This window comes from Platalea leucorodia (assembly GCF_965183815.1).
Source record: "Platalea leucorodia genome assembly, chromosome: 15".
NCBI classification, from domain to species: domain Eukaryota; kingdom Metazoa; phylum Chordata; class Aves; order Pelecaniformes; family Threskiornithidae; genus Platalea; species Platalea leucorodia.
Window position 1 is genome coordinate 13080675 of NC_138837.1, and position 27569 is coordinate 13108243.

Consider the following 27569-nt stretch of genomic DNA (forward strand, 5'->3'; position numbering starts at 1 on the left):
GCTGTCCCTCCCGCTAGGCCGGGGGCCCTGCCCGCGGGGAGCGGCCGCGGGGAGGGTCAGCCGGGCGCGGCTGGGCCAGTGCGGGGCGGGACGGCGGGGGCAGGCTCTCTCCCCGCCCCGGGGCCGCGGGGGCCTCCCTCCTTGCCGCCGCTGCGGAGGGGCCGGCCGGGGTGTCCCCGGCAACGCGTCGCCCGGCCGCACGGCGCCCCGCATCCCGCCGGCCGCGGCCGGGCGCGCTGCGGCTGGGGTTGCTATGGCGGCCGGCGCCGGGCAAGTCGCCGAGGGCAGAGAAGCGGCGAGGGCGGCCGGCTGCGGCCCCTGCCCCGGACAGGGCCTGCCCCGCGGGCCGCGGGCCGGCGAGGTACGCCGCCGGCGGGGTGCTGGGCTGCGGGCCTGAGCCCGGCGGGGAGAGAGGCCGTCGGAGGCGTCTCGCCTCTCCCGCCCGAGTACGATCGTCCCGCGGGCCCGGCTGGGCCTCCAGCTGCTGCGGGCGCAGGAGGGGCCGCCGGGGGGCACCGGGGAGAGGCGGCTTCGCTGGAGAGCCCCGTCCGCCCGCGGGGGAGGCGTGGGGGTGCCCTGCACCCCCGCTTTGACGGCATCGCCGCCTTGCAAGGAGAGGGGCTCCGAAGGGCAGGCTTCCCTAGGCCTGCCTTTCCCTTCTCGCCCTGTGTTGGGGCCAAACGAGGTAGTTTCAGCTTATTTGTGAGTGAGGCAAGCACTTTCCTGGCGTCCATGTAACATCTGAGAGTGCGTTCACCGGGTGCATCGGCCCTGGCTGCTCTTCTGCGTGTTTCTGTCACTCCGTGTCCGGGTTGGTAACACATCCATGGCAAAAATGCAAGCTGGGACACAAGTTTTCAGATAATACCCTCTGCTCTGCTGCCTGGATGACTTCGTCTGTCCTCAGTCTCAGAGAAAATATGACATGGTTGCTGTGGGTGCTGTTGCTATTACCACCATAATGTTGTGGGTCTTTTCTTTAAGCTACAGGTAGTCACTCCTTTTATGCCACAAAATGCCAGGACTGTGGCAAAGCTGCAAATTTTATTATTATTTTGAATGCACCAGAAGACGTAAGGATTTGAGATTTTAAGTGGGTTTTTTTTGAATTATCAAATTTTGATTAATTGATATAAAATATCTTCCAAAAGTCTGGTTTTGCTTCAAAATAGTGAACACCTTAAAGTGTTTGTGACAGAAATCAGTGACAATTGATCAAATTTAGTCACGAACAGTCAGAGGAGCAGGTTGGTTGCTAAGGTTTTCTTCACTGAAGAGAGAGGGGCTTCGGGACAACCTTTTGACTTTGCTTCTACCACTTCCATACAATCCAGCACTGTGTTTACCTATGATATGAAATTTCATCAGTGCTTTCTACTGAAGGGTAGGAATGCCAGTTCTGGAGTAGCAGTCATATTTATCTTTTAAGCAAGTAGTGTGTAGAGGTTTAATAATCGAGTTGCTTCACCTGCATCTGACAATTGAGGGCTTTATGGTTGTGTCGATTTCCCTTTTGGTTTGAAGGCAGAATGCTAAATGTGTACTGGCACACAGGTCTTTATGAAAGCTGTTGAACGATTGAATAGATGTTGGTTTAGCCTGCATCGTTTGGCAGTGTATCCAAGGGTATGAACGCTGAGATGCATCTACTGAAGTAGTGTGAACTACTGATTGCTATATGATAGAAGAGCTTCTAGAGAAATTGGTAAAATCCTGGCTGAGTTTTGAAGCCCGTGACTGAAATGGAGTTGAGACAGTGCCCAGTCTTTCTCAGCAGTGTAACAGATTCACCCTCTTCATCTGTCAGTTTGCTCTTCATGTGCCACCTTGTTACTCCTGCTCTGTTGCTGTAAGGAGGCAATTTCACTTATTTCTGTCCTGTCAGTTGTATCATTCTTGTTGTCTTGTCCTCTTTTGTGGGTTACAGAGATACATAGGACAGTTCTACATGAACCACCGCCATGGGAAGGGGATTTGCTACTGGCCTGATGGTTCCAAATTCACAGGAGCTCTTTATCTTGGCCATGTAGAAGGCTATGGGACCCTGGAATGGAATGATGGCAGAAAATTTCAGGTAACTGGAAAAATGCTGTGCTAATACTGCGATATCCTTGCCTTTCAAAGTCAGCATAAGTACAGGAAAACTTGAGGGTGGATTTTTTTCAAGCAGCTCCATTAGTGTTTTGGTTCTTTAGAGCAAAATCATCATACTTTGATCTCCAGTGAGTTAGGGCACTCTTTTCAACAGCTTAGCTTCTGCTGTACTCAACTTTTGCATGGGGAATTATTGAAGGAGATGATCATAGAATCCTAGAATCATTTAGGTTGGAAAAGACCCTTAAGATCATCAAGTCCAACCATTCACCTATCACTGCCAAGCCCACCACTAAACCATGTCCTCGAGCACCACGTCTGCCCTTCTTTTAAATACCTCCAGGGATGGAGACTCAACCACTGCCCTGGGCAGCCTGTGCCAGCGCCTGACTGCCCTTGCGGTGAAGACATTTTTTCCTAATATCCAACCCAGCCCTCCCCTGGCGCAGCTTGAGGCCGTTCCCTCTCGTCCCATCGCTTGTTCCTGGGGAGAAGAGACCGACCCCCCCGGCTCCAGCCTCCTTTCAAGCAGTTGCAGAGAGCGATGAGGGCTCCCCTCAGCCTCCTCTTCTCCAGGCTGAGCACCCCCAGCTCCCCCAGCCGCTCCTCCCCAGCCTTGTGCTCCAGACCCTGCCCCAGCCTCGCTGCCCGGCTCTGGCCACGCTCCAGCCCCTCCATGGCTGCCTTGGGGTGCGGGGCCCAGCGCTGAGCACAGCATTCGAGGGGCGGCCTCACCAGTGCCCAGTACAGGGGCATGATCACCTCCCTGGTACTGCTGGCCACACCATTCCTGATACAAGCCAGGACGCTATTGGCCCTCTTGGCCACCTGGGCACACTGCTGGCTCATGTTCAGCGGCTGTTGACCAGCACCCCCAGGCCCTTTCCCGCCGGGCAGCTCCCAGCCACTCCTCCCCACGCCTGCAGCGTTGTCTGGGGTTGTTGTGCCCCAAGCGCAGGACCCGGCCCTGAGCCTTGTTGACCCTCACCCAGTGGCCTGGGCCCATCGCCCCAGCCTGGCCAGGTCCCTCTGCAGAGCCTCCCTGCCCTCCAGCAGATCAACACTTCCACCCAACTTGGTGTCATCTGCAAACTGACTGAGGGTGCACTCGATTTTAAACAGAACTGGCCCCAACACTGAGCCCTGGGGAACACCACTTGTGACTGACTGCCAACTGGATTTAACTCCATTCACCACAACTCTTTGGGCCTGGCCATCCCGCCAGTTTTTTACCCAGCAAAGAGTGTTCCCGTCCAAGCCATGAGCAGCCAGTTTCTCCAGCAAAATGCTGATGGAAACAGTGTCAAAGACTTCACTGAAGTCCAGGCAGACAACATCCACAGCCTTTCCCTCATCCACTAAGGGTCACCTTGTCATAGGAGGAGATCAGGTTGGTCAAGCAGGACCTGCCTTTCATAAACTCATGCTGACTGGGCCTGATCCCCTGGTTGTCCTGTATGTGCCGTGTGATGGCATTCAGGATGATCTGCTCCATAACCTTCCCCCGCACCGAGGTCAGACTGACATGCCTGTAGTTCCCCAGATCCTCCTTTCAGCCCTGTGATGTGATACCATCTGCCCAGAACTGAAAATCTGATGCCCGGAACAGTTTCTTATTCTAGTATCTAATGTATAAGATCTCAGTATTTTTTCTCCTTCTTTGATGAAGAGCTTATTAGTTAGACAGTACTCTCAAAAGGCATATTAGGATGCCACCAATATGAAACTGCAAAAATACTGCATTTTAAGAAACTGTGGAGATAGATAGAGAGCAATCTGAAGAGTCCAGGTAGCTAGTTGTCTGTTTTGCATCATTTTCAGACCTGATGTTGCTGGTAGAAGCTGGAAATCTTGTTTTCTAAGAGCTTGCAGTCCTTCTTTGTTTTCTTAGAAGGTGTATCTGAAAAGTCCCAAGCGTAGGGGAACACCGCCCACCCATTCCTACTGATCCCTGGGTATCTCTGCAATTCATCAAATAATCTAAAACATCCAGAGAAACAACATAACAGTCTTTGCATTGAGAAGGTGATCAACAAGAACATAGTATTCTTGCTGAATGTTGATAATGTGGCACTAATCATGGATTTAGGAGAGCTTTAATTTGAGTATGTGATGTATGATCTAAAGCTAGGGGAAAAATAGAGAAGCTTCAGATCATAACCATACTCAGAATTTTATTCTTGCCAGGGGTAGCGCTTTTCTCCTGCTCCTTTATCTTTGTAGCTAAACAGCTCAATGTGAAGTTGCTAATTTTTGCTTTAAATAGCGGTTTTGAGGTTGTGATAGCTTAGTGTGAACCTGTCTTCAACCATGTGTAATCCAGATATGCATGAGTCTGCTGAAATTTGGTAATGCCTTACCTACCATAGTGTCATGGCCAAACTACGATACCCTTATAGGAGGACTGTCCTGTAGTGCTTTATTTGCTACTGAGACTCTTCTGTTGGCATGTCTTGTCATGCTTGCAAGGCTGTAGATATCCTACTTTAGTTACCATTGTAAGAAAAGAAATAACTTGTCATTTACAGTTTCTGTGTCTGTGAAGATGTATGTCAGACATGTTAGCTTTGATTAAGTAGGAAAATCTAACCAAAAATCTGGCCTGGCCTGAAAGGTAGCAGCATGGCTAATGAATCTAAAATTGGTCTATAAAATTGGAATAAAATTAAAAGAAAATCTTGCTCAGGCCCTAAAACCATCAGGAAGTTTCACCTAAACATTACATCCCACTGTAGTTAAATTTAGGGCCTTCCACTGTTCTCATGCTGGAAGGTTTGTGTTTGCTATTAAATGGACCAAAGTGAACGTGAAGGCTTTGCTGTTCACATTGGCCTCAGCAGTTATTGCTCTGTCAATAGGAGGTGGACCAGTAACTCCAGCACCAGCCAGATTAGAATAAAATAAAATAAAATAATAAATAAATAAATAGAAACCACACTTTAATTGTACAACTTGTTTGATCTCTGACACTAATGAGTTTACTTGTTTCTTAAGGGGCTGTACAAATCTGATGAGCGATTTGGACCAGGGATTGAGAGCTATCCAGATGGCTGTCAGGACATTGGCTTGTGGCTCAGGGATCATCTAATTAAGCTGTGTACTGAAGTACCTGGTTATTTTTCTCTCGTGGATTATCCAGCACACTGCAGATACATTGATGACAATTCTCAAAAGAAGTATATTTCAGTTGAGGAAGACCCATTTCTCCATAGCTATAAGCATCTCCCTTTTGATGATAAGGCTATTTTCCCTGAAGGAGTCTTTGCATATTCTCGTAACACAGATCATCTTACTTTGACTCGTTCCTTCCTGGAAGAGTGTGATGCTTGGTATTTTCAGAACACCCCAAAGCTGCCTGAGGAAGACCCTTGGCCTGTTGCAAATGTCACCCCTCTACTGGTCAGAATGCAGACGCATGTCTATAAGCACAGGTAACCATTGATGATTTGTTTATTATGTATGGATTTTTAGAAATTATTATCCATGGGTGTTCATTATTTTCAAATTTATGTTGCAGGGTAAAAGCTGCACTCCAAATTTTTTTTAATGGCCTTGAGATTAGAAGTTGCCAATACAGATTTTTTAAAAAAAAAGAAACAAACAACATATTCATCTCTCAATTCACAAATTTTATTCCTTTAAGTTAAATGTCTGTTTTATCCTGGTTACACCTATAAAAATGGTCTCATTGCTCATAAGCATGTCAGAGTTTCTGGAAGTCCAGTCTTGAAAGGAATTGGGAGGCCAGCGCTGTAGAGACCTGTTCTGACCTTCCCTGTTCTGAGCGTGTAGTGTCTTGCATAGAGGTAGAAATAGGGAGAAGCATCGTGCCAGATTTTCGAAAGCACTGAACATCTGGCCAATGATACCTTTTTGGGGTTGTCTTGACTCTTCTTCTCCTTCAAGGCTATACTAAACATGCTGCAGCAAGTCTACAGCTAGTAGAACTGCCAACTGCACGTCAGTTTTTATGTGGCTCGGTACTTGTACGTGGAGATGCTCTTGGGGCCTGCGGAGTATTTCCGGATTGGCTTTTTTGATAGGAACACAAGCTACATAAGCGTATTTTATAGTCATAGCTAAAGCAGGTGACGGAAATCAAATCATAAACAGATGTCATGAGTGTGCATGATAAATTGGTTCATAGAAACACGCAGTAGTTAGATTTTGGTTTCCTATTTTAGTAGATGTTTGATGGCTGGATATTTTTTAACTCCTCTGTAGCTAAAATCTATATGCTGCTGCCAGTACCCCGTACACTGGTTTGCCTTTCTGCCATTAATGTAAGCAAGCTTACACTATCTGAAATAGTTCTTAAAATGATAGCCGGCCTTATTTTCCCATCTTGCTCGCCAACATATTTTATTCTTGATGTGTTTTTTCTTTAATTGCTGTAGTGGTCTAAGAGTACCTAGCTGCTTAAATGTGCCGTACTTTTTTCTCCTTTTCTAGGCGCTGTCAAGGGGAGTTCACTTCAGATGTCAACCTCATTCTCAGTGGAGCCCGCAGTACTTTTGGGCCTCCAGGCCCCAGGGAACTTGCCTCCGAGCAGCTGATTCAGAAGGCAGCAAGAGGAGACTGTGATGGGGTCTACGCGATTCTGAGGAATGGGCTTGCTCATCCAGACGTAGCTGACAAACATGGATACACGGCACTTGCTGCTGCTGCTGTAAGACTCTAAGCATGACTCTTTACCACATGACGAGAAAATTCCTGGTATAGTAGGCTGGATTAAATTTTTCTCTTGTTTCATTCCATAGTGTGAAAGGAATGTTCAGTAAACAGGAAGAACAGAAAAGCGGTGTGGCATGAATAGTGTCTGTAATGACTGGTATCATGCCAAACCCCACAGTAAACAAGTAACCTAAAAGAAGCTGTTCAGTAAGTGTTAGAGATGACTTCAAATCATAGAATCATAGAATCATAGAATTGTTAAGGTTGGAAAAGACCCTTAAGATCATCGAGTCCAACCATTAACCTATCACAACCAAGTCCCCCGCTAAACCATGTCCTCGAGCACCACGTCTACCCGTCTTTTAAATACCTCCAGGGATGGAGACTCAACCGCTGCCCTGGGCAGCCTGTTGAAGTGCTTGACTACCCTTTTGGTGAAGAAGGTTTTTCTAATATCCAACCTAAACTTCCCCTGGCACAGCTTGAGGCCGTTATGTGGTATGGAATTGCCCTTTGGCCAGTTTGAGTCAGCTGTCCTGGCTGTGCTCCCTCCCAGCTTCTTGTGCACCTGGCAGAGAGAGCATGGGAAGCTGAAAAGTACCTGACTAGTATAAACACTACCTAGCAACAAACTAAAACATCAGTGTGTTATCAACATTATTCTCATCCTAAATCCAAAACACAGCACTACATCAACTACTAGGAAGAAAATTAACTCTATCGCAGCCAAAACCAGGACAGTATGCTATTAAATATATGTGGTACCCATAGCCTCTACACTATTATCATATTATTATTTTGTTTTTCAAAGAGTATTGTGATCAAACTCAACATCCAAACCCACCAGAAAAAGATTATATTTGAGATTCAGATTTGGAGGAGGTGACTCAGTCACAAAATATACAGGAGTAACTGATAAAAGTACTGGTGCACACAGTATAGGATTTACTGCATTAAGGTTCTTTAGAGCTATATGTGGGATATTGTAACTGAAGAATTATGTAATATACTATTAAGGTCAAAGGTGTGAACTGCAGGCTGATTTCACATGGCAGGCTTTCCCAGCACTGAAACAATGCGAGCCCTGTTTATATGTCTTACAAATGTATATAAAGGCAGTGTTTGTTAAGTGACACCTGAGCAGTTCTAGTATCAAGTCAACCTTAGTACAAAGGTGTTCAGTGGTGAATTATTCCCTTGTGTCCACTGGCCCGGGAGATCTGGTTTTCATCCTTTCAGCTATCTATCCCACTGTCTGCCCATCCAAGACCATAGACTATGTCAGTGTGTAGTCATCAAAAAATGCTGGTAAATGGAGCTTACTAATGTAAGAAATAGAAGTTGTTCTTGCTTTCAGTGACTGGACTGAAAGAAATCCAGGTATTATTACGCTCTTTTTTATTTACCACTACAGAACTCTTATATACAGCTTGACTTAATACTCTCATCTCCATCCAGCCCTACTCTTCCAGAAAAGGTAAAGATATTATTGCACGTCATATAGGAGTCACTACTAATGGTCTTTTAATTTCTTAAAGTTCATTTTAAAAACAGTAGTGCATTTTTTAAAGACTTCTCCAGGAGGTTGTTTGAGACATTAAACTTCTTCATGTGGACTTGTGCTGTTGGGATGCATGCTACTCCGAGGAGAACAGGGAAGAGAAGAGACTGGCTGCTTCTCCTGTAACTGCCAGTTCCATTTGAGGAGAAGCCACGTTCAATATCTTCACCTGGGAAGACATCAGTCCTCTCCTTAGCTTTGTTTCCCACTCACGGTAGCCATGTTAATATTCCCAGCATCTCATTGACACTTCTCTGCAGAAGTGGAGAAAAGGACATGGTACAGTGCTGAGAACAGGGATGATAACATGATCAAAATCCAAAACAGGAAAATAAAATAAAATGGAAGCCAATGAAGGCAGGCTTTTGTCAGGTTTGATTTCAGGTTATGATTATGCAGTGGACTAGATCTATGTTCTTGGATGGGGCTGTGCCCTTGTTATTTTTTCTCCTAGTTGAAATGAGATTCAGACAGAGTTGTTTTGGTTTTGGTGAAAAGTGGTGGCGGCTAGAAACCATGCGTGCACAGCTTCAGTTTCTGTAGAAGGGGGATGAAATCCTGCCCCCCCGCCTTTTTCTTCATGCCCTTTTCAGCTACCTCAATACTTGGCATTCATTGTAAATGGCTAACAAAATCTAGATAATAATTCAGAACACTGTATTTCTCCTGTAGCCATCTCAGTCGCTTTTAGTCTTTTCCTGTGCATGAATCCTCACTGAATTCCTGTGAAATCCAGTAGTTAAAAATGAGCTGAAAAATGCATGTTCTGAACCCTGTAAGACATGGTTCAGTATTGTGTTTCTGTTTTGTGGGAAATATAAATTTGAATTAGCTAAACAGTGTAGAGCATCACTACTTTAAAACTGTGTTGTTAGTTCTTTCCATGTCAAAAGCTAGAAGTGTTTACATATATGTGCAAGTATGGATGTTTCCCCTCTACAGGTCCATTCCCACAATGACGTTGTCAATCTTCTTCTTGATAGTGGAGCTGATGTGAATAAGTGTAGTGATGAAGGATTATCTGCTCTCTCCATGTGCTTTATTCTCTTTTATCCAGAAGAATCTTTTAAGGGTAATATTGCTGAGAGGAGCTTGCGCAGTTACAAGGTTGGTTTACTTCCAATCTAAAATGACAGAATCATAATGTATTATTTCCTCAAGCTGTAAGCTTGCTTTTTAAATTTACTGTGTATACTCCCTAGGAAAAAGTCAGAACTGTTACGCATTTTGCACTCTGCGGATGCAGAATGATCTCTGCTCTCACTGCTAACTCCCAACTGGAAGGACCAAGCTCCAGTGCAGTTACAAGCTTACTCTGCAATTGAAAGAAGGCGCTGTATCGATAGCAGAGCTGTGAGGCCGTGTTGGCTAGGTGTTTAGCACAGTGGAGATGGGGCAGTTGATGGGAATTACAAAAGTGTAAGGAGAACAATGGGATGTAGGTGATTCTCCTGGTACTACGTAATCCTGCTGGCATCGTGGAGGTGGCTAGTAAAAAGTAATTGTGCTGTCAGAAGTCTGCCGATCCTTGGGGAGTGCTCACAACGGAAGGGTCATATCCCTGGCCTTCCTCCTGCCGCAAAGAGGAACACCGGCTCCGGACTTCCTACGTAGGAACGCGATATACATTTTGTAAGAGTGCAAACCTGGGAATGGGAAAGAAAAAGAAAGCAAGGATGTCAGGAAACACCAGCCAGGATTAGAAAACAGATTAAAAAGGGGTCTGGGCAGGAACTGTGTGGTCTTTGGAATGTTCCAGAGGAGTCTAGAAATGTAAGGGCACTGCTGAGACTTTCACATGAGGCTAGAGAGGTTGTGGCCCATGCCTTGAGGAAACTTGTTAGAAATTAAGTACTTGGTTGCTCTGAAGTCGCTGTTCCAGTTCCAAGAGTGTGTTCAAGTGGTGGCCCATTGCTAAAGTTGCAAGACTTTTATGGGAAAGGAAGAAGGGGAGCGAGAGAGAGCAGCTGCTCAAAACTGCACAGAAAATCAATGTGGAGCTATTCCCTCTCATTTTGGAGGTAATATGTGGTAATTAGGAATAGAGAGGGGATCTTTCTGTGTTGGTTTGTGTCTCTCACAGTCTCTGAGATTCCGCAAGGTAAAGGTACATTGCTTTCCCTGTTCCTCTGGCTTGAGTATGCATCCAGATTTGGAAACATCAGCCTTGTAGATCCTAGTTCCAGATTCTCATGCAAGCTAATGCAGGTTGAAAATCTGTAAGTGTCTTGTTTTATTTCAGCAATTTTTTTTCTTTTAAGCTAGGTGATGTATACTGGAAGAAACTTTTAACTCTTCTAAACATGCTTTAGACACCATAGAAGTTGGTGTATTCTTGTATAACAAGATAACAAGAAAAGTATTCTGTTATTTTAAGAGATTTTTTTTTTAAAAAAACATAGTTACAAATTACTTCTAAATGATTTCCCTAACAGTTGTTAACAAAATTCTGTTATCATTATATGCTATACTGTGTTACTGTTCTGATGTGTTAATATGCTGAGTGGTGCATTGGAAGAGGATTTTTTGTCATTTTTGTAATGTCTTTCTTTTTTTATATCTTTAAGTGGAATGAACAATCAGAATCCTCAGAAACAGTCAGTGTGGCTGAAGGCATAATCTCGGAGTAAGTCTCATGCACTGGGAGACCAACTCTCATAAACCCTTTTGTATAAAGAAGGTAACGATATTTCACCTATTTCACGGAAGTGTGCATCCATTGCACGGAAAGATAATTTTTGTTTGTTTAACTGGGCAGATCTTGTTTCCATGCCAGCAGAAGCCGCTCATTGTTTATGCACTCTAATATAACCCATGTCAGCAGTGGGCAAAGGTTGCAATGGAAAAGTGTGGTTCAAGCAAAGGACATCATGCTTGAACAAGACGACTTCTTAGCGGAGCATGAAAAGCCGCTAAGTATGCAATGGACACTTGCAGTGTAGTGTAGATGTGAGGAAGGAGAATATATTCACTTTACTTCTTCAAGTCTTGACTACATATGAACTTGCTAGTTGTTTTCTGCAAGTGTGTGTTCAGCAGTGTCAACTGAAAGGTAGTCCAACTATTTTGCCTTTGTGGATCTTTGAAAGGGCCATGATCTGCTTTTTGCTTTGGTTACAGAGCAGTCACCAAAGATGATGAAGTTTTTGTGTTGGGTTTTATGGCAGTGTAGGTTATTTTGATAACTTGAAACTCCCAAACTGTAAATTCCTGGTTGGCCTTCTGGCCTTCATCCCTTACATTTTACTTTTGTGACACATCCTCACACCTCCCATGATTCTTGTTGTCTGAAATCTTTTGCATATTGCATGTTGTTTATTGGACTATGAAGATCCATTGAATGTAGGCCTTGTGGGTAAAGCTGAGTTAATACCATGCCTGAAAAGATGAGTCTCCACCGAGAACACTTTGTGATGGCGTTTCTGGGTGATTTCCAAGCGCTGATTGCCCTTTTATTTGTTTTTTTGGTGGTGTCAGTTCATTTTGGGGTGTGCGTGTGGATAGTTTGCCTCCATGGAAATGCAGATGGCACCTGGAATATACTGTCCTAGTCTAGCATAGCTCCTGTTCCAGCTTTTGTTTAAGGGAAACACTGTACCTTTGTTCTCTTGGGATGGATGAATGAGGTATGATTGAAGAAAAAACTTTCCAAGGAGTCTTTGATGGCGGGAAGGAGGAGTCTGTTTCTTTCATTAAACAAGTCTAAGACTAAATGTTTGCAAGTCACATGAGTGACTGGTGGAGATGCAGAGAACCTTGTCTAGTTTTGGCTGTCTGTTCCCACGCAAGGGCTTTTCATGACCACAGGGAGTGCTTTTGCATGCTACTCCTTTAGTTTGGAGGGCTGAGAGACACTGGCAGTGCTGTCCCCTCTTCAGGTCATAGTGCTGTTGCCTGGGTGGTGATGTTGTGATGCGGCCCTGAGGACTGCCATGTCTTCCCTCTGCTAAGTGACAGTTTTCATGCCTGTTACCTGGGAGTCATTTTAGTCCACTAGCTTTTAGAGTTTTCTTGGACGATGCGAATACATTATTGTGGTATTTTCCATGTCAATTCTAGACGACAGAAGAGATGGGAAACAATCCAACTGCTGCTTCGTCGAGGTGCAGATCCCAATGCATCCTGGGTCCCACCACACCTTCTCTTCTTTGCTGTTAAAGCCACAGATGCAGAAGCAGTGAAACTCCTCTTAGAAAGGGGAGCCAGAACTGATGTGCGGCTTCCATCCAAGGTTTTACTGCATTATAATTCATAATGTGGGATTCTAGATATGTACTGCAGCTTCCGTGCCCTACTGTAAAGTATCCTGCATGTCGGAATCAGCTTTAGAGTGCCAGAAAGCTGTTAAAAGCGATTATCCTGTTCACGGATATTTTTTTTTAATAGGAAGAACGCAAAGCTCCTTACTCTCCAAGTATTTTTTTTCTCATATTTCCTGGTGGCCAAGCTTGTGTGTGGCTGGGGAATACTTGTGAAGCTGCTCCTCAAGTTGCTAATAGCTGTTGTGATATTTAGTAGGTTTAGTGTCTGGGACCTTTAGTGTTCCACAGTCCTGTAACTCGAGGCTCTAGGTTTATGGTGGCTCTTTGTGAGCCACAGCATGTGGGAAGAGTGAGCTTGGATTATTCTTTGAAAAAATATTTAGCGCTGTTTAAGTGCTGCTTGTGATAAACAGGAGTCTTAATGCTATGTTTGTGTTTTCAGTTACGGGGGTTAACTCCTCTCCACATAGCTGCCTCAATTCCCGGGGAGGAAGGAGTCCAGATAACACAATACCTCCTGCACTCTGCTCCAGATCTTAATGCAAGGGCAGAAGATGGAAATGAGATATACGGTCCAGACAAGGTATGTTGCTTTTTGAGTTCATCTTCTTTCAGCTGTTGAAATTCAGATTGCACAGGACCTAAGCAGGGAGTTGAGATTCCTGCCTGCTTGATTTCACAGTAAAATCTTCACATTCCGCAGAAAGAACCTTTAAAAAAAAAAAAAACCAAAAAGCCACTTGAGGTCTATAGTATTGGGTTGCAGTAAACATATCCTTCTGGTTTGGTGCCCCAGAACATTTTGCTATTGTGCCTTATATAAGGCAGAGTTTAGAAATCTCTTGCGTGTAGTCCAGTACAAATGCCTGAAGATAAGACTGCAGAAACAGATATGTCTGTGATGGGACTTGCTTGTCTCATCTCCATGGAGCTGGCCTAATCCTTCTTTTCTTTCCTTATTTCTCTTTTCCTTCAACCCAGGCTGTCTCTGCTAGATTCCTGCAGCATTTGCTGTGCCTCCAGGTTGCAGAAGGTCAGCCTAGCAGTAGACTTTTTTGGTAGTATAGCACTTTTTAGTTAGAGTTGCCATTTTTGATGATAATTCTCTACTGCTGATAGAGCTATACCAGCAATACATGCTTTTTCTGGCACTTGTTACCTTAGAAATTACTTTAAGTTGTAGTAACAAAATCATGTAGTCACAGAACAGTTGAAAGATGGAAGGGACCTCTGAAGACTGTGTAGTACAATACCCCTGCTCAGAGTAGGATCAATTGTAACAGGTTGCTCTAGTCCAATTGGTTTTTGAGTATCTCCAAGGGTGGAGACTCTACAACTTCTCTGTGCAACCTGTTCCAGTGGGAACACTTTTCCTAATGCAGCCCAGGACGCTGTTGACCTTCTTTGCTGCAGGGGCACACTGCTGGCACATGTTCAGTTTGTCCACCAAGACCTCCAGGTCCTGTTCTAGAAGGTTTTTTCCATCTGGTCAGCCCCCAGGATGTACTGGTGCCTGGAGTTATTCCTCCCCAGGTGCAGGGGAGCAATACAACAATTTCGTTTTGTTAAATTTAATAAGATTCCCCTCTGCCCAATCCTCCAGCCTGTCCAGCTCCCTCTGAAGAGCAGCACAACTTTGTGGTGCATTAAACCAGTCTTGCCAGTTTTGTATCATCCGTGTACTTGCTGAGGATGCACTCTGTCCCAGCACTGAGGTCATTAATGAAGGCGCTAAATAGTATTGGCCCCAGTATCTGCCCCTGGGGTATGGCGCAGCTGGACTTCGTGCTGCTGATCACAACCCAGGATTCACCTCACTGTCCAATTTTCTAGTCCATATTTCTTCAGGTTGTCAGTGAGGATGTTATGGGAGACAGGGTTGAAAGCCTTGCTGAAGTCAAGGTAAAAAACATTCACTGCTTTCCCATCTTTCCCCAAGCTGGTCATCTTATTGTAGAAGGCTGTCGTGTTTGTCAGGCATGATTTCTTTTTTGCAAACACATTCTGACTGCTTCCAGTCACCTTCTTATCTGTAATATGTCTGGAGATGGCTTCTCAGAAGATTTTTCCATCAGTTTCCCATAGGCCAAGGTGAGGCTGACCAGCTTGTAGTTCCCTAGTTCTTCCTTCCATTTTGCCAGAAAAGCAAAGAAATTCCTCAGAAACCTCCCCTGCTCGCCATGACCATTCAGAGGGAACCAGAGTGGCCTTGCAATGACATTGGCCAGCCCCCTGGCACACCAGCAGGTCCCAGTCACTTAAAAAAGGAGCTGGCTTATGTAACTAGACTGATAAAATTTATCTTGTCATGACAAGGACTAAGGTGAATGTGTGCAGGACAGGGAGATCAGATGGCTTTTTCAGTTTGTATTTTAATACTTTGTCCTTAAGTAGTAAACTGGAGAACTTATTACCTATTTATCAACAGTACTTAGTTACAGAATGCCCAGACACAGTGTAAGCAAGATTTACTTTCTCAAATATCACTTTTGTTTTTTATATTGATCTGGTGACCCTATATTCATAGACCTTAAATGAATGACATGTGAATGAGCTTGACTCAAGGCAGGCCCTTTGTGCCTGAAAGCTTGCTTCTTCCGTCCCACTCCCTACACCATATCGTTTGGCCCAGTAAAAGTTATTAACATCTGTCTCTCAAATTTGCCTTCCCGAGACTTCTCCACTGGTTTTATTAAACTTCTTAGTGTGCAGTGTGAAAGCAGTCTAGCAAATACGGCCTGAATGTAGAGAAGAAAGTAGAAAAAGGGTGGCAGTTTTTTTCATGGGGCTGAACAAGTCTTGTCCATGACTGAGATCCAGACCAATGGGTGACTAGGCAGGTTTATTTTCTGTTAACTTGTCTTTAAGCCATGTTGCAAATGTGCACATCATTTCACTTAGGTTTCTCAGTCTCAAGCCAGAGAAGCCAACTTGGCAGGCGATGTCACTTTGCAACTGAAAAATGAAGCGGGACCACCACAAGAGTACTTTTCCTCCTATAGCGGTCCTGCCCCTGAAGAAGGTGGAAGGAGCGCGTTGCACATTGCATGCGAAAGAGAGGATAAGAGAGAGGTAAGATCATAGCGTCTGAGGCTCTGCTCACAGGGAGTAGTTCTAAGCTAATCTCAAATGCCATAACTTGGCAGTGAAGAGATTTCATCCCTCTGTAAGGAGCTGATTGAATACCAGGAATAAACTCCTTTTCTACTGAATTATTAGCATTGTACTGATTAAAAATCTAGCAGCACTTGAGGAAAAAACATTTCTTAAATCTTTGGAGTTCTGTTTGACAAGAGAAACTCCTTTAGTTGAGTTTCCGTTGGTTAATTGGCCATTAACTTAATCATCCACAAGGCCAATCTGAAGTTGGACAGTCTTAGTTTTGGCATGCACTAACCTCTGTGCATTTGATTTGGTACTGTAGTAACATTCTTCTAGCAGGTTTGGGATGCATACAGTTGGAGAAAGGTATTTGAGGGGAGAGCTACTTGTTCAGAAGCAGACCCAGACATTCCTTCTGGTGGCAGGATGAATGAGATTTAATAACCTGGTTGTGAAGAGGTTTCACCATTGTGTTTTCTCAGTCATGAGAAAGTGGACGTATATTTTTATTATAACATCATAATTGAGGTGAAAGGTTTGAGTGTGTTTTATGGTGCTAATTTTATTAATTATACTATTATTATTAAATTTAATATTAAAAATTTAACTTTATCATGATCTAATTCTACCTTTTTCCACCGCACTTGCCTACAAAGCATGCCAGAGATGTTATCCGCCTCCTTTTAATGCATCGGGCAAATCCAAACACGTTGTGGAGTGGCCATTCACCACTTTCCTTAGCAATTGCCAGTGGGAATGACTTGGTGAGCATCTTTAAGTTCCTTCATTTTTTTGGGTGTACTTCTTCATTCATGTCTGCCTTCTCTGCCAAACTACATAATGAGTGGTGCTTGCAGTCATACATTTTCAGTGAAAATAATAAAGTTTTTACTTTTTTTTTTTTCAAACCTATGGATGTTTCATGAGCCGAACTAGAGGAGTCCTAAAGGACTGTAGTATGAGGTAGCCAGAAATATTTGGGTAGGACCCAGAAGGTACTAGCATTTGGAGAACTGTGTTCATTTTATGAAGCACAAGGACATTCAGTTCTCTTACAGGCTGCCTCCCTGCCCGGAGCAACCCAGCCAAACACCAAAACACTCGCTTCTGGGCATAAGACAAAAGTGCAGCCATTGATGGTAAGAAGTATGCTGTTCTATGTAAAGATTAATGATCAGTCTTAGAAAGCATTTGGTTGCAATGAGGCTCAGCACTCCACAGATGAGGCTTATAGTTCACACAGTAGAATTCAGCGTCTGAAGTTAGCACCCGTCTTCCCGAGCAGGGAATGGACTTCTTTCTGCCCACACTGGGCCCGTGAGCGCAGGTCCACAGCAGCCGGCATGGTGCAAGAGAAGACATGCAGCCAAGGCAGGTGATGAAGCAGATGTGTCTGCAGGGCTCTGCCTCTCTCTGAATAGAGCTCGCTGTGTCCAGGCTCCTGGCTCATCATCTTTGTGGAAAGCAAGGCAGGAGAGCGAGGGGGTGAGAGTGGCACCCTGGCTCCCCACGGAGCTCAGCTGCCCTCTCATTTCTTTGATACTGTTGTTTGGTAAAGTATTTGATGATGACATTATGATTCACGCTAAAAGAAGTGAAGACTGCTAGCCAGTGAGCTAACTTTTTGTATGCTACCAAAGCTGTGACAAGTACTGGCAGATACTCCAAGTGTGCTGTGGTGAATACCGTAAAGCTCTAGGGTCTTGACTGACCTGGCTAGGGTCTCACTTTCCTGCCGTAGAACTGTCAGTAATATCTTCTCCAGTCACTAATTTGTTCCGTTTGCATATGCCCATTTGCAGGCAGTTGTTGAACTCCTCAAACATGGGGCCAACCCGAATCTGCCGTTAAGTGGAGCAGTACAAAGTGCCCTCTGTGCAGCTGTCAGTACGGCGTATGAGCAGCAGAGAACGACGGCACAGAGGATTGCTTTGGTGAGATAATATCTGGGTGTTTGTTGTTTTTTTTAAACTTTGGTTTAAACCAGTGATTTTTGTCAGGTGCGTTGAGTCCCCTTTCTCTTTAATGGGTAAGCTGATTTTTTTTTTTTCCGGAACAATTATTTTGTGTCTGTTCGTAATGCTGTTTGTTTCTGTCCTGAGGAACAGGGGTTTTGTATAGAAATTCATTTTCATGTTTGAGTGAAGAGGATGATAACCTCCTTGTGTAGAAGAGGAAATGCTACATTAACGTCAAATGGGCTGGTTGTAGTGCCACAGCCCTGTCAAATCTGACTGTTACCTTGTTTATAAACACAGCCAGCATCCACGCAGAGAGCTGCATTGTGTTTGGTTGTTACTGTAAAGTGGTCCGTACCGCTTGTGGTGAGCGCACTTTCTCATCTGCAATGAGGTCAGCGACAGCGTTTGGCCTTGTGAAAATTGGGGTTTTTCTCCTCATCCCAGGGAGCCTGGGGCTGATCTCATTCAGAGTGGAGGCGAGGAAGGCTGCAGCTGAGGGGTCTGGGAGCAGAGGCAGTTCCCCCAGCTGGGTTCTGTTCTGCCCCCTCCCTCACTAGTTGTCCCTGCTTCGTTTGTTGCTGCAGGATTGTGGGATACCCAGAAACGTAGCAACTGCCTGCAAGAAGGTTTTACTTACAAAACACATTTAGATTTGACAGTTCATCATCAGCTGTAAAGGGGCAGAAGAAGTGCATGCTTCAGTGCACAAAATAGTCTCACAAATAGAGGTTAAGCTCTGATGTTCAGGCCTGTCTCTTTAGCTGTGGTGCGAACACATTTTTTTGGGGAGAGTTTTCTCTTCGCTTGGATGTGTAATGACTTGCTTTCTTCAGGTTGATAAGCTGCTTGAAGCTGGCGCAGATATCCTTGCACCAGTTACTCTCAGGGAAGGACAGAGAAAAGCTGTGGGAACCGCTGTTGACTATGCGTATTACAAATATTACCAGGTATGACTTCAGTTCCTGCATCTGAATGCATTTGCATCCATTCAAATACATGGCCCGTTGTGTCCTTGTGAATTGTCTGGGGCCTCTTCAGGAACTTTCACGGAAATTTCCTTTTTCCTTTCGTTTGTTGTGAGACTCAGTTCAGCACCAAATGAAACATTGATCACTTAAAGTCTGAATGCCTCTGACAGTTTTGCCTGTGAAGGCAATTCTTGCTGTCACGTATTATAGTAAGATTCCATTCATAATCGGATTGGAAAGAGTTAATTGTCATCTTAAACCCAGGCATTAAAACCAAAAGGAATATGTGTTTCCGTGAGGCTCCAGTCAAATCAGGAGAAGTTATTATGGGTTATATATTACAGTAATTTTAGATGTGTTGTAAGCTATGATAGGACATTATTGATCAAACTTTAAAATAATGGATTTCCTAAATAAAGTATATATTTAAATAAAGCATACATTTAAATAAAACATACATTAAAATATCGGTTATGTATTATATGTTATATATTGTATATGAAATAACTAAAATATATATTTGCTAAATAAATAAATGGATTTACTAAAGTCATCCTTAATCATGTATTAGTCCCTTATAAAAAGAATCTTACTGTGAAGTATAACTAACAAATTTCTGCCTGATGCTTTTTTTTCTGGATGTATTTGTTTAAAAAAGCTTTTAAAAGGCCTGGGATCCTGTGACAGTTCTAATTAGAACTGATAGAAGATTTTTTTTTTTATAGCCTTATTAACAAGAAAGCTTACGTGATAAGCAGATTGCTTACGCCTGGAACAAACAGTAGTTGTTCTGAAAAGAACAAAAGTAATGGCGCACCTCAGTCAGCGGAGCAGCCTGCTGAGAGCTAACGAGGGTTTTTGCATCTCACGCCAATGTTCTATGTAGACATTAAATTGGGATTTCTTTGCTTGCAATCGCAGCTGATCCTCAAGCAGGAAAATAAATTAAGCAATTTATAGCTGTAATCACAGGTCAAACTTGACCACCATACTTCAGGTACCTTGCTTACTTTCCTGCCTTGCTCTGGACTTTTGTCTGTACTCTCCTTGCTGGCGCTGGCTACAGGGAAGCAGTACGGGGAACGGAGGAACGTAAGAGTGGACAGGCAGTGCCCTCTGGCTGTCTTCATTTCCAAGAAACTTTTTGGTGCTTCCAGAAGTGCTGGGAGAGGAGCTCTGCGATATGAGGGCAGCTTCCAAGTGCAAGGTCCTGCACTTGAGTTGGGGCAATCCCCGGTACCAGTACAGGCTGGGGGATGAAGGGATTGAGAGCAGCCCTGCCAAGAAGGACTTGGGGATATTGGTGGATGAAAAGCTGGCCATGAGCTGGCAATGTGCACTCACAGCCCAGAAAGCCAACCGTCTCCTGGGCTGCATCCCCCACAGCGTGGGCAGCGGGGCGAGGGAGGGGATTCTGCCCCTCTGCTCCGCTCTGGGGAGACCCCCCTGGAGCCCTGCATCCAGCTCGGGGGTCCTCGGCATGGGAAGGACATGGAGCTGTTGGAGTGGGGCCAGAGGAGGCCACGAAGATGCTCAGAGGCTGGAGCACCTCTGCTGTGAGGACAGGCTGAGAGCTGGGGGTGTTCAGCCTGGAGAAGAGAAGGCTGCGGGGAGACCTGATTGCGGCCTTTCAATACTTAAAGGGGGCCTACAAGAAAGATGGGGACAGCCTTTTTAGTAGGGCCTGTAGCGATAGGACAAGGGGTGATGGTTTTTGACTAAAAGAGGGGCGATTCAGACTCGATATAAGGAAGAACTTTTTCACAATAAGGGTGGTGAAACACTGGCAGGGGTTGCCCAGAGAGGTGGTGGATGCCCCATCCTTGGAAACATTCAAGGCCAGGTTGGACGGGGCTCTGAGCAACCTGATCTGGTTGGAGATGTCCCTGCTCATTGCAGGGGGGTTGGACTAGGTGACCTTTAAAGGTCCCTTCCAACTCAAACTATTCTATGATTCCACCTTGAAGAAACATTTGAAAATCATTTTAGTTAACTTGTTAAGCACTCACCAAACTGATAATTGCAACAGCTAGAATGTATAACCTGGACATGTCCTGTGCCCCATGTCACAGACTGAGCTCCAAGCCAGGATCCAGCAGGGATGATGCTGTGCTTTTGGAATGGGTTGGCTTTAACTCTGAAACACTTGTGTGTTAGTGTTCCCGTACATTAGTGGATTAACTCGTGGTATGTTGCAGGATAGGAGAATTGCTCACACACCATACCACATACTGTCACCATCCGAGCAGGAGGTTTTTCAAACACGCCGATCACTGCTGGAACACATTACAGCGAAGCTCCGGGAACGTGTCATCCTGAAAGAGAAAGAGTGGGATCAAGAATTGCTGAGAAGATCTAAGAAATGTTAGTTCAAGCCTAAGAGTAGTTCAAGATTAAGGGTAGCATCACCTGGTGTGAAGGGGAATTTATTGTTATAATTCCAGTGTTACTGTCTGAAAAGGTAACTCCTAATAAAAACTGCTCCTACATATTTGGTAAGGAGATGCAGGGGGTCTACAAACATTAAAGAGAATGGACAAGGCATTGTGAAGAAAATCTGAATATGAGTTTAGTGCCTGGCAGCTGATTCCTGGTAAATCCCTGTGCAAGATCTAGGACCACGAGTTAAGGAGTGATTGAGGGAGCTTGCTCCTCTTTCATGGGAGAACCTTGGACTTGCTTTGCCTTTAGTGCAGGGAACGGGATGCACGCAATGGTGACTATGGACATCTAGCGTATTGTGATTGCTTATGGCAACTTACTCTCAGGTTCTTTCCTAAGACTCCCATTGTATCAATGCTCTTCTGCTATGAGAGTAGCAACAATGAATATATAAATTAAGATGATTTGAGTTATATCCTCAGTAGTGCTCAAATGTGTGGTGAAATCAGGCCTAGAATCTAGGTCTCTGAATGCGAGTCTTTGGGGCAGAAGATGTATCACACTTGGGAAGTGAGAGTTGAATCTAAGATTGTTACCTTTGCCGTTCAGCATAACCAGAGACTCTGTGGCTCGTCACAAGCAGGACGTAAGAGTAAATTATCTGTGTGGTTTCTTCTTGGCTGTGACGTAGCACCTTGGCTCCTGTTTTCTTGGCTCCTGAAGCCTGTTGATGGAAGATGCATTTTATTATGTACCTTCAAATTTTATACAGTAGATGGAGCCAAGCAAACTTTTAATGACGGTGGATCTTGTGACTAGTATGCTAATGCTCAAGTCAGAATACTGATTTTTGTTTTCCCCGGTGCCCACTTTCGTTGGTGTAGTGGATTCAGCCGGTCATACGCGCCTTTCAAAGAAGAACGGAGGGAGCCATCATGTGGAAGAAGTGAGGTAGGGCAGAGATGCTGCGCGCAAGGACTGACTGTTCTTAGTCAACAATACTGTGCCCTGTTTTTTTTCCTCACCAAAACCATTGTCACCCTGCCATTTTTCTCCTACTTTTCCTCTCTACTCTATCCAGACTGATCAGTTAGCTTCTTTCTCTGCCCTGCTCACATCACTCTTTTTCAGCTTCAGACTTTGCCATGAGAGTCTTCCTAGTATTCAGTCATTGTGAGAAGCAGCGTGCCCTTGTGTTTTAAACCAATTAATGACATCAGTACCTTAGAGTAGCATGAAAATGCTAAGAAATAGGCCCATACCAATTTTGTAGCTTAAATTTCTCCAGAAATTGCAGGAATGACTTGTACAATTTGAATGTTATTCTTGGAACTGTGTATGAACAACAGCTTGAATGATAATGGAATTGCTTGCCTCAAGGATACTGAATTCTGCCATCAGTTTCTCCTGCTGCAGGGAATTCACAGGCTTCTGAACTTTGTTTCAGTATTTGAATCACGAGGAAGTAAGAGAGGTGTCAGGAACTGGGGCGCTTTTGAAGAGAAAAATTTTGAGGTAGCATTTTTGTTGAACCGAGATGGATCAATAATAGCATAAGATGCAGAAAGAGCCAGAAGAACATAAAGTGCACTAAAAGAAAATCCGGAAGGTTAAAGTAGCACACAAAGATTTTACAAATACATCTCAGTCATGACTTGCAGAGACAAATGAAACCTCAGTGAAACTTGCTAGCTATATATCAGGAACAGTGTGGCCAGCAGGACCAGGGAGGTGATCGTGCCCCTGTACTGGGCACTGGTGAGGCCGCCCCTCGAATGCTGTGCTCAGCGTTGGGCCCCTCACCCCAAGGCGGCCATGGAGGGGCTGGAGCGTGGCCAGAGCAGGGCAGCGAGGCTGGGGCAGGGGCTGGAGCACAAGGCTGGGGAGGAGCGGCTGGGGGAGCTGGGGGGGCTCAGCCTGGAGAAGAGGAGGCTGAGGGGAGCCCTCATGGCTCTCTGCAACGGCCTGAAAGGAGGCTGGAGCCGGGGGTCGGTCTCTGCTCCCCAGGAACAAGCGATGGGACGAGAGGGAACGGCCTCAAGCTGCGCCAGGGCAGGTTTGGGCTGGATATTAGGAAAAATTTCTTCATGGAGAGAGTGGTCGGGCACTGGCACAGGCTGCCCACGGAAGTGGTGCAATCACAGTCCCTGGAAGTGTTCAAAAAAATGTGTGGATGTGGCACTAAGGGAAACGGTGTAGAGGCGGACCAGGCAGTCAGGTTAACAAGTTGGACTCGATGATCTGAGAGGTCCTTTCCAACCTTAATGATTCTATGATTCTATTGGAAAAAGATAATCTTAAGATCTTAAAGATCTTAAATACTTTAAAAAGGATGTAAATACATAGTCCAGCTTGCACTTCTGTTTCCCAGTCCCACTGAAAGCCTTAGCCCAAGCACTCTTCGTTTTATGTTCCAACTTTGGAATAACTGTTGTGGTGCAGTGGCCTGTGAGCGTCCCTGTTTGTCTCTGCAGTATTCCAGTGGGTTCTGTGAGGGTTTTTTTGTTTGCCAGCTTGGCTTTGTTATCTCTGGCCATGTATAATCTGGTCTGCCTGCCAGTGTCATGAGGACATGGAGGCACACAGCGTGCTGGTGTGTGGCAGGACGGGGATGTTGGTTTGGTAGAGGCTTGGTTTCTCACTAGGACACTTGGCTTTTTGGGGGGCTGTTTCTGGGGGCTGGCTCTGCAGCTGGTGTGCAGTCTGTTCCCCACAGGCTCCTGTGATAAGCTACAGAGTCTACTGTTCCTTTCTTGTTGAACATCATTGTTGAATGTTATTTCTATATTGTAGCCACTTTGATTTAGTTTTACTGTGATCTGCAAACATGCTGTCAGCTTGAGGAAAACCCTAAACAAACAATAACGTGCTTTCATTTTACAACTACCTTTGTTCTAGACTATCGTTCTTTAAATACTGCTACCAGTGTGGACGTTCAGTTGGCGTTCAGCTTTCACCTTGCATGCGCTGTCATGAAATCTTCACTTGCAGTGAGACTTGCAGAAGGAAATCCTGGAACGAGCGGCATAGGCAGGAGTGCCTGGGGTTGCTGGGTAAGTCTGGCTGTCATTACTATACGAGTACAGTGGTTTGTGCATGTGTACTGACCTGGGAATGTCTTCCTTGTAATAGACCAGTAAAATGTGTTTTATGAACGAATTTAAGTAAAACAAACAGTTGAGTTCATTCACTTGAACAGCTGGGTCATTACTCTCAGTTTCAAGAGAGAAGAATCTTTAAGGTGCGCACAGAGCAAAGGAAATGCTCCCTGTAAGGCTGAGGTCAGCTACTGTGGACATCATAGATAATTTTCCAGGCTGAAGGACCACAATAGATCTAGTAAGCTAGGCAGAGTGGAGCTTTCCGTACAAACTCTGCCTCTTAATCACCTCTATCTGTATATTAGAAGAGAAATCAATGAGATTTCTGACTTTTATGCATGGAATTGTTGATACTGCACTACTGTGGTTCTTTGAAACTACACTTGTGCTGATAAAAATGAGGCCACATTACACACGGCACATGCTCCATAGCAGTAGAAGACTAGCATGGTAGGAATTACACTATTTTAATTATATCAGATGCTCACATAGATTGAATGAGAAATCTGTCAAATGTGAAGATGGATACAGAACTGCTGTATTCACAGAAGTTCTGTGATTAATCTGTCTTTTAGTGGCTGCCTGGGATGGGAGTTTTAAATCTGGATACATGTAAAACCCCGTGTGTTGGGGATAGTGGGGTCTGTCCCACTGAAGATAAGTTATAGCAAACATACGTGCTTACCAGTATGGGCTCTGAATAGAATCAAACTATTATAGAATGGAATAGAATGGAATAGGATAGGATAGGATAGGATAGGATAGGATAGGATAGGATAGACAAGACATCAAACTACAGGGGCAAATGGTGGGTAATATGGCAGTTGTACACTGGAGGATTAAACATGAAAGAAAATTGCATTAATTTAAAAAACAGAATTTTACTACCCTGTCTTTAAAAATGTAATGTGTTAGGGGTGGAGCTGGGTGATGCTAGGATGTTAACTAGTAATTATGTAAATTACTGCTGCTTTTTGTAGTAATCCCTTTCCTGTATGGCAAATGCCAAATTTCATTCGATTCAGATGCAGTGAATTCAATTCAGAACAAGTGTGAATGTCTTCCTGTAGACAGAATTTTTCTCAGCAATAAACAAACTTCTTTTTAAGTAGTGTCTTCCTTCCTAGTTAATTTTGAGGTAGAAAGCTTTTTGTTTGTTCCTTTGTTTTGTCTCTTTTTTCTCTCCCATGGTTGTGCTTAATTCAAAATGACCTGAAGTTCCCTCACAGATTGAGCGATCCAGTCTGCTGCTCTGAGAGCCTCTGATGCCCTCCACCCTGTTTCCCGATTCCTGCGCTTTTCAATGTAGGGCAATGCGATTAGCATTCATTTTGTACTTTATGTGCAAAACTCTCAATGTTTAACTGAGTCCTGGAGTAACTAATAGTCAGCATGAACCGCAGGGTTAATACATTCGCAGATATGGTTATGAGAAGACGCGCGTATCGTTGGCACTCCCGTATGTGGTCATTGTTTGCTAGGGAGTTCATAGGTGAGCGAGTAGGTGGTCTACCTGAGAGTTCTGTCTGCTAACGTCACATTTGATAAACTGCCAACAGAGAAACTTCCTCAAGTCTTGTACCTGCTTCTAGTTTATTTTTCCAGAGAAACCAAAGGTCACCCAAAGGGTTGGGTTTTGGTTTTTTTTTTTTGTTTTTTTTCCCAGAGAAGAGTACAGGCCAGGCCGCTCCGGAGGCAAGCAGTGCAGGATGCAAAAAGACTGTCACTGGCAAAAAGGGGAAAAAGGGAAGAGAAGGAAAAGATGAAAGCAGAGGTGGAAGAAAGAGTAAAGTTGGGATTGGTGGAAGAGAGCATCGTGGGAAGAATGCCTGACTTGAAACAAGTCACTCCTACTACTGTGTGGACAAGTTTTAATACCACTGTACTTTCTGCCTTGTGCTCTGCTGCTGCTAAGGTTAAAAGTGATCTAATTTGACACGTTTTGAGAAACAAAAGCCAAAACATCCTTCTAAGATACCCCATATGAGCTCAAGGACGATAATGCCATTGAAAACCGGTGTGTGGGTATATACAAGTTATATATTTAAATAAATGTTTTCAATTAGAAATATAGTGAACTTCAGATTGGTTTTAATGTCTAATGCTCTCTCTCTCTCTCTCTTTAAAAACCAGTATTGCCCATTATTAAACTTCGTTACAAATATTCCCTCCCTTGGGGAACAGAGGGCCCATTTGGCAACTGGACTTGCTCTCTAGGGAGGTTTGTTGCTTCCTGGGGGGCTTAGATGGTCTGGGATCCTAGGGAGAGCTTGCTGAGGACTGTTCAGCCCTTAGACTATTACCCCTTGATGTTAGCCCACATGGGCACTGACAGTCCTGCCAGGAGAGTCTCTGAGTGTGTCAAGAGTGACTACATGGCTCTGGGGGTGAGCGTTAAGGTCGGGGGCCCAGATGGTTTTCTCCTTGATCCTACTGCTGAAGTGGAAAGGCTTAAGGAGGAGTGGATGGATCTTGAGGTTCAGCACCTTGTTGTGCAGCTGTGTCACTGACAATGGCTTGACTTTAAAACCACAGGACCCTCTTTGGGGGTCAAGGACTGGTAGAGAGGGGTAGAATCCACCTGACAAAAATAGGGTAAAAAACCCATCTTTGCTAACAGGCTGGCCAACGCGAGGAGACTAGGAATAAGATATTCACATTCAAGTGAGGAAGTGGTGGACTGCTCTGGGAAGCAAAGGTGCAGAGTGATGTGGTTAAAAGTCCTCCAAATCAACAGAACAGGGCAGAATGGGGCCCGCCCACAAATAAGGAAATGCTGAGAGGGCATCATGGGGGAAGCTCTCAGCTTTTCTTGGGAAAGCAGCATGACTGTGTTGCACCTTTCTGAAGTGCCTGTACACTAATACACTCGCTATGAGGAGTAAACAGAAGGAATTAGAAGTTTGCATGCCATTAAAGGGCTACAATCTCATTGAGGTCACAGGGATGTGGTGGGAAAGCTCACATGGCAGGAGTGCTGCAGTGGAGGGATACAAACTCTTTAGGAAGGGCAGGCTGGGAAGGTGATGAGCAGGAGTTGCCCTTTATGTGAGAGCAGCTGGAATCCATGGAGCTCTGCCTTGGGGTGAACAATGAGCCGGTTGAGAGCTTATGGCTCAGCATTAGTGGGCAGACCAACATGGGTGATGTCAGGGGGGCATCTGTACAGACTGCCTGATCAGGAAAAAGTAGATGAGATCTTCCTCAAACAGCTGGAGGAAACCTCACGCTCATAGGCCCTAGTCCTCATGGGGGACTTTAACCACCCTGGTGTCTTACAGAGGGGCAATACAGCAGAGCACAAACAATCCAGGACATTTCTGGAGTACACTCCTGACAGCTTCCTAGCACAGGTGATTGAGGAGTCAATCAAGGGAGGTGCTCAGCTCAACCTGGTGCTTACAAAGAAGGAAAAACTGGTTAACTGGTTTGGTGACATCCATCTGGATGGTTTTGCTGACTGA

At 44.7% G+C, this 27569-nt stretch overlaps 1 protein-coding gene across 1 annotated transcript; it reads left to right on the top strand.

Moving 5' to 3' along the window:
- Positions 1-253: 253 nt before the first annotated feature.
- LOC309597898 (ankyrin repeat and MYND domain-containing protein 1-like) lies at positions 254-27569 on the top strand (the record flags this gene model as incomplete). The annotated part of the gene is made up of 18 exons (XM_082327889.1): positions 254-361; positions 1928-2074; positions 5089-5525; positions 6547-6763; positions 9272-9436; positions 10897-10955; positions 12389-12560; positions 13034-13174; positions 15502-15663; positions 16350-16457; positions 17496-17627; positions 18488-18601; positions 20821-20986; positions 21889-21955; positions 23903-24057; positions 25772-25891; positions 26422-26492; positions 27387-27569. 18 exons carry the CDS (start codon positions 254-256, stop codon positions 27567-27569), a joined length of 2724 nt encoding a protein of 907 aa, XP_082184015.1.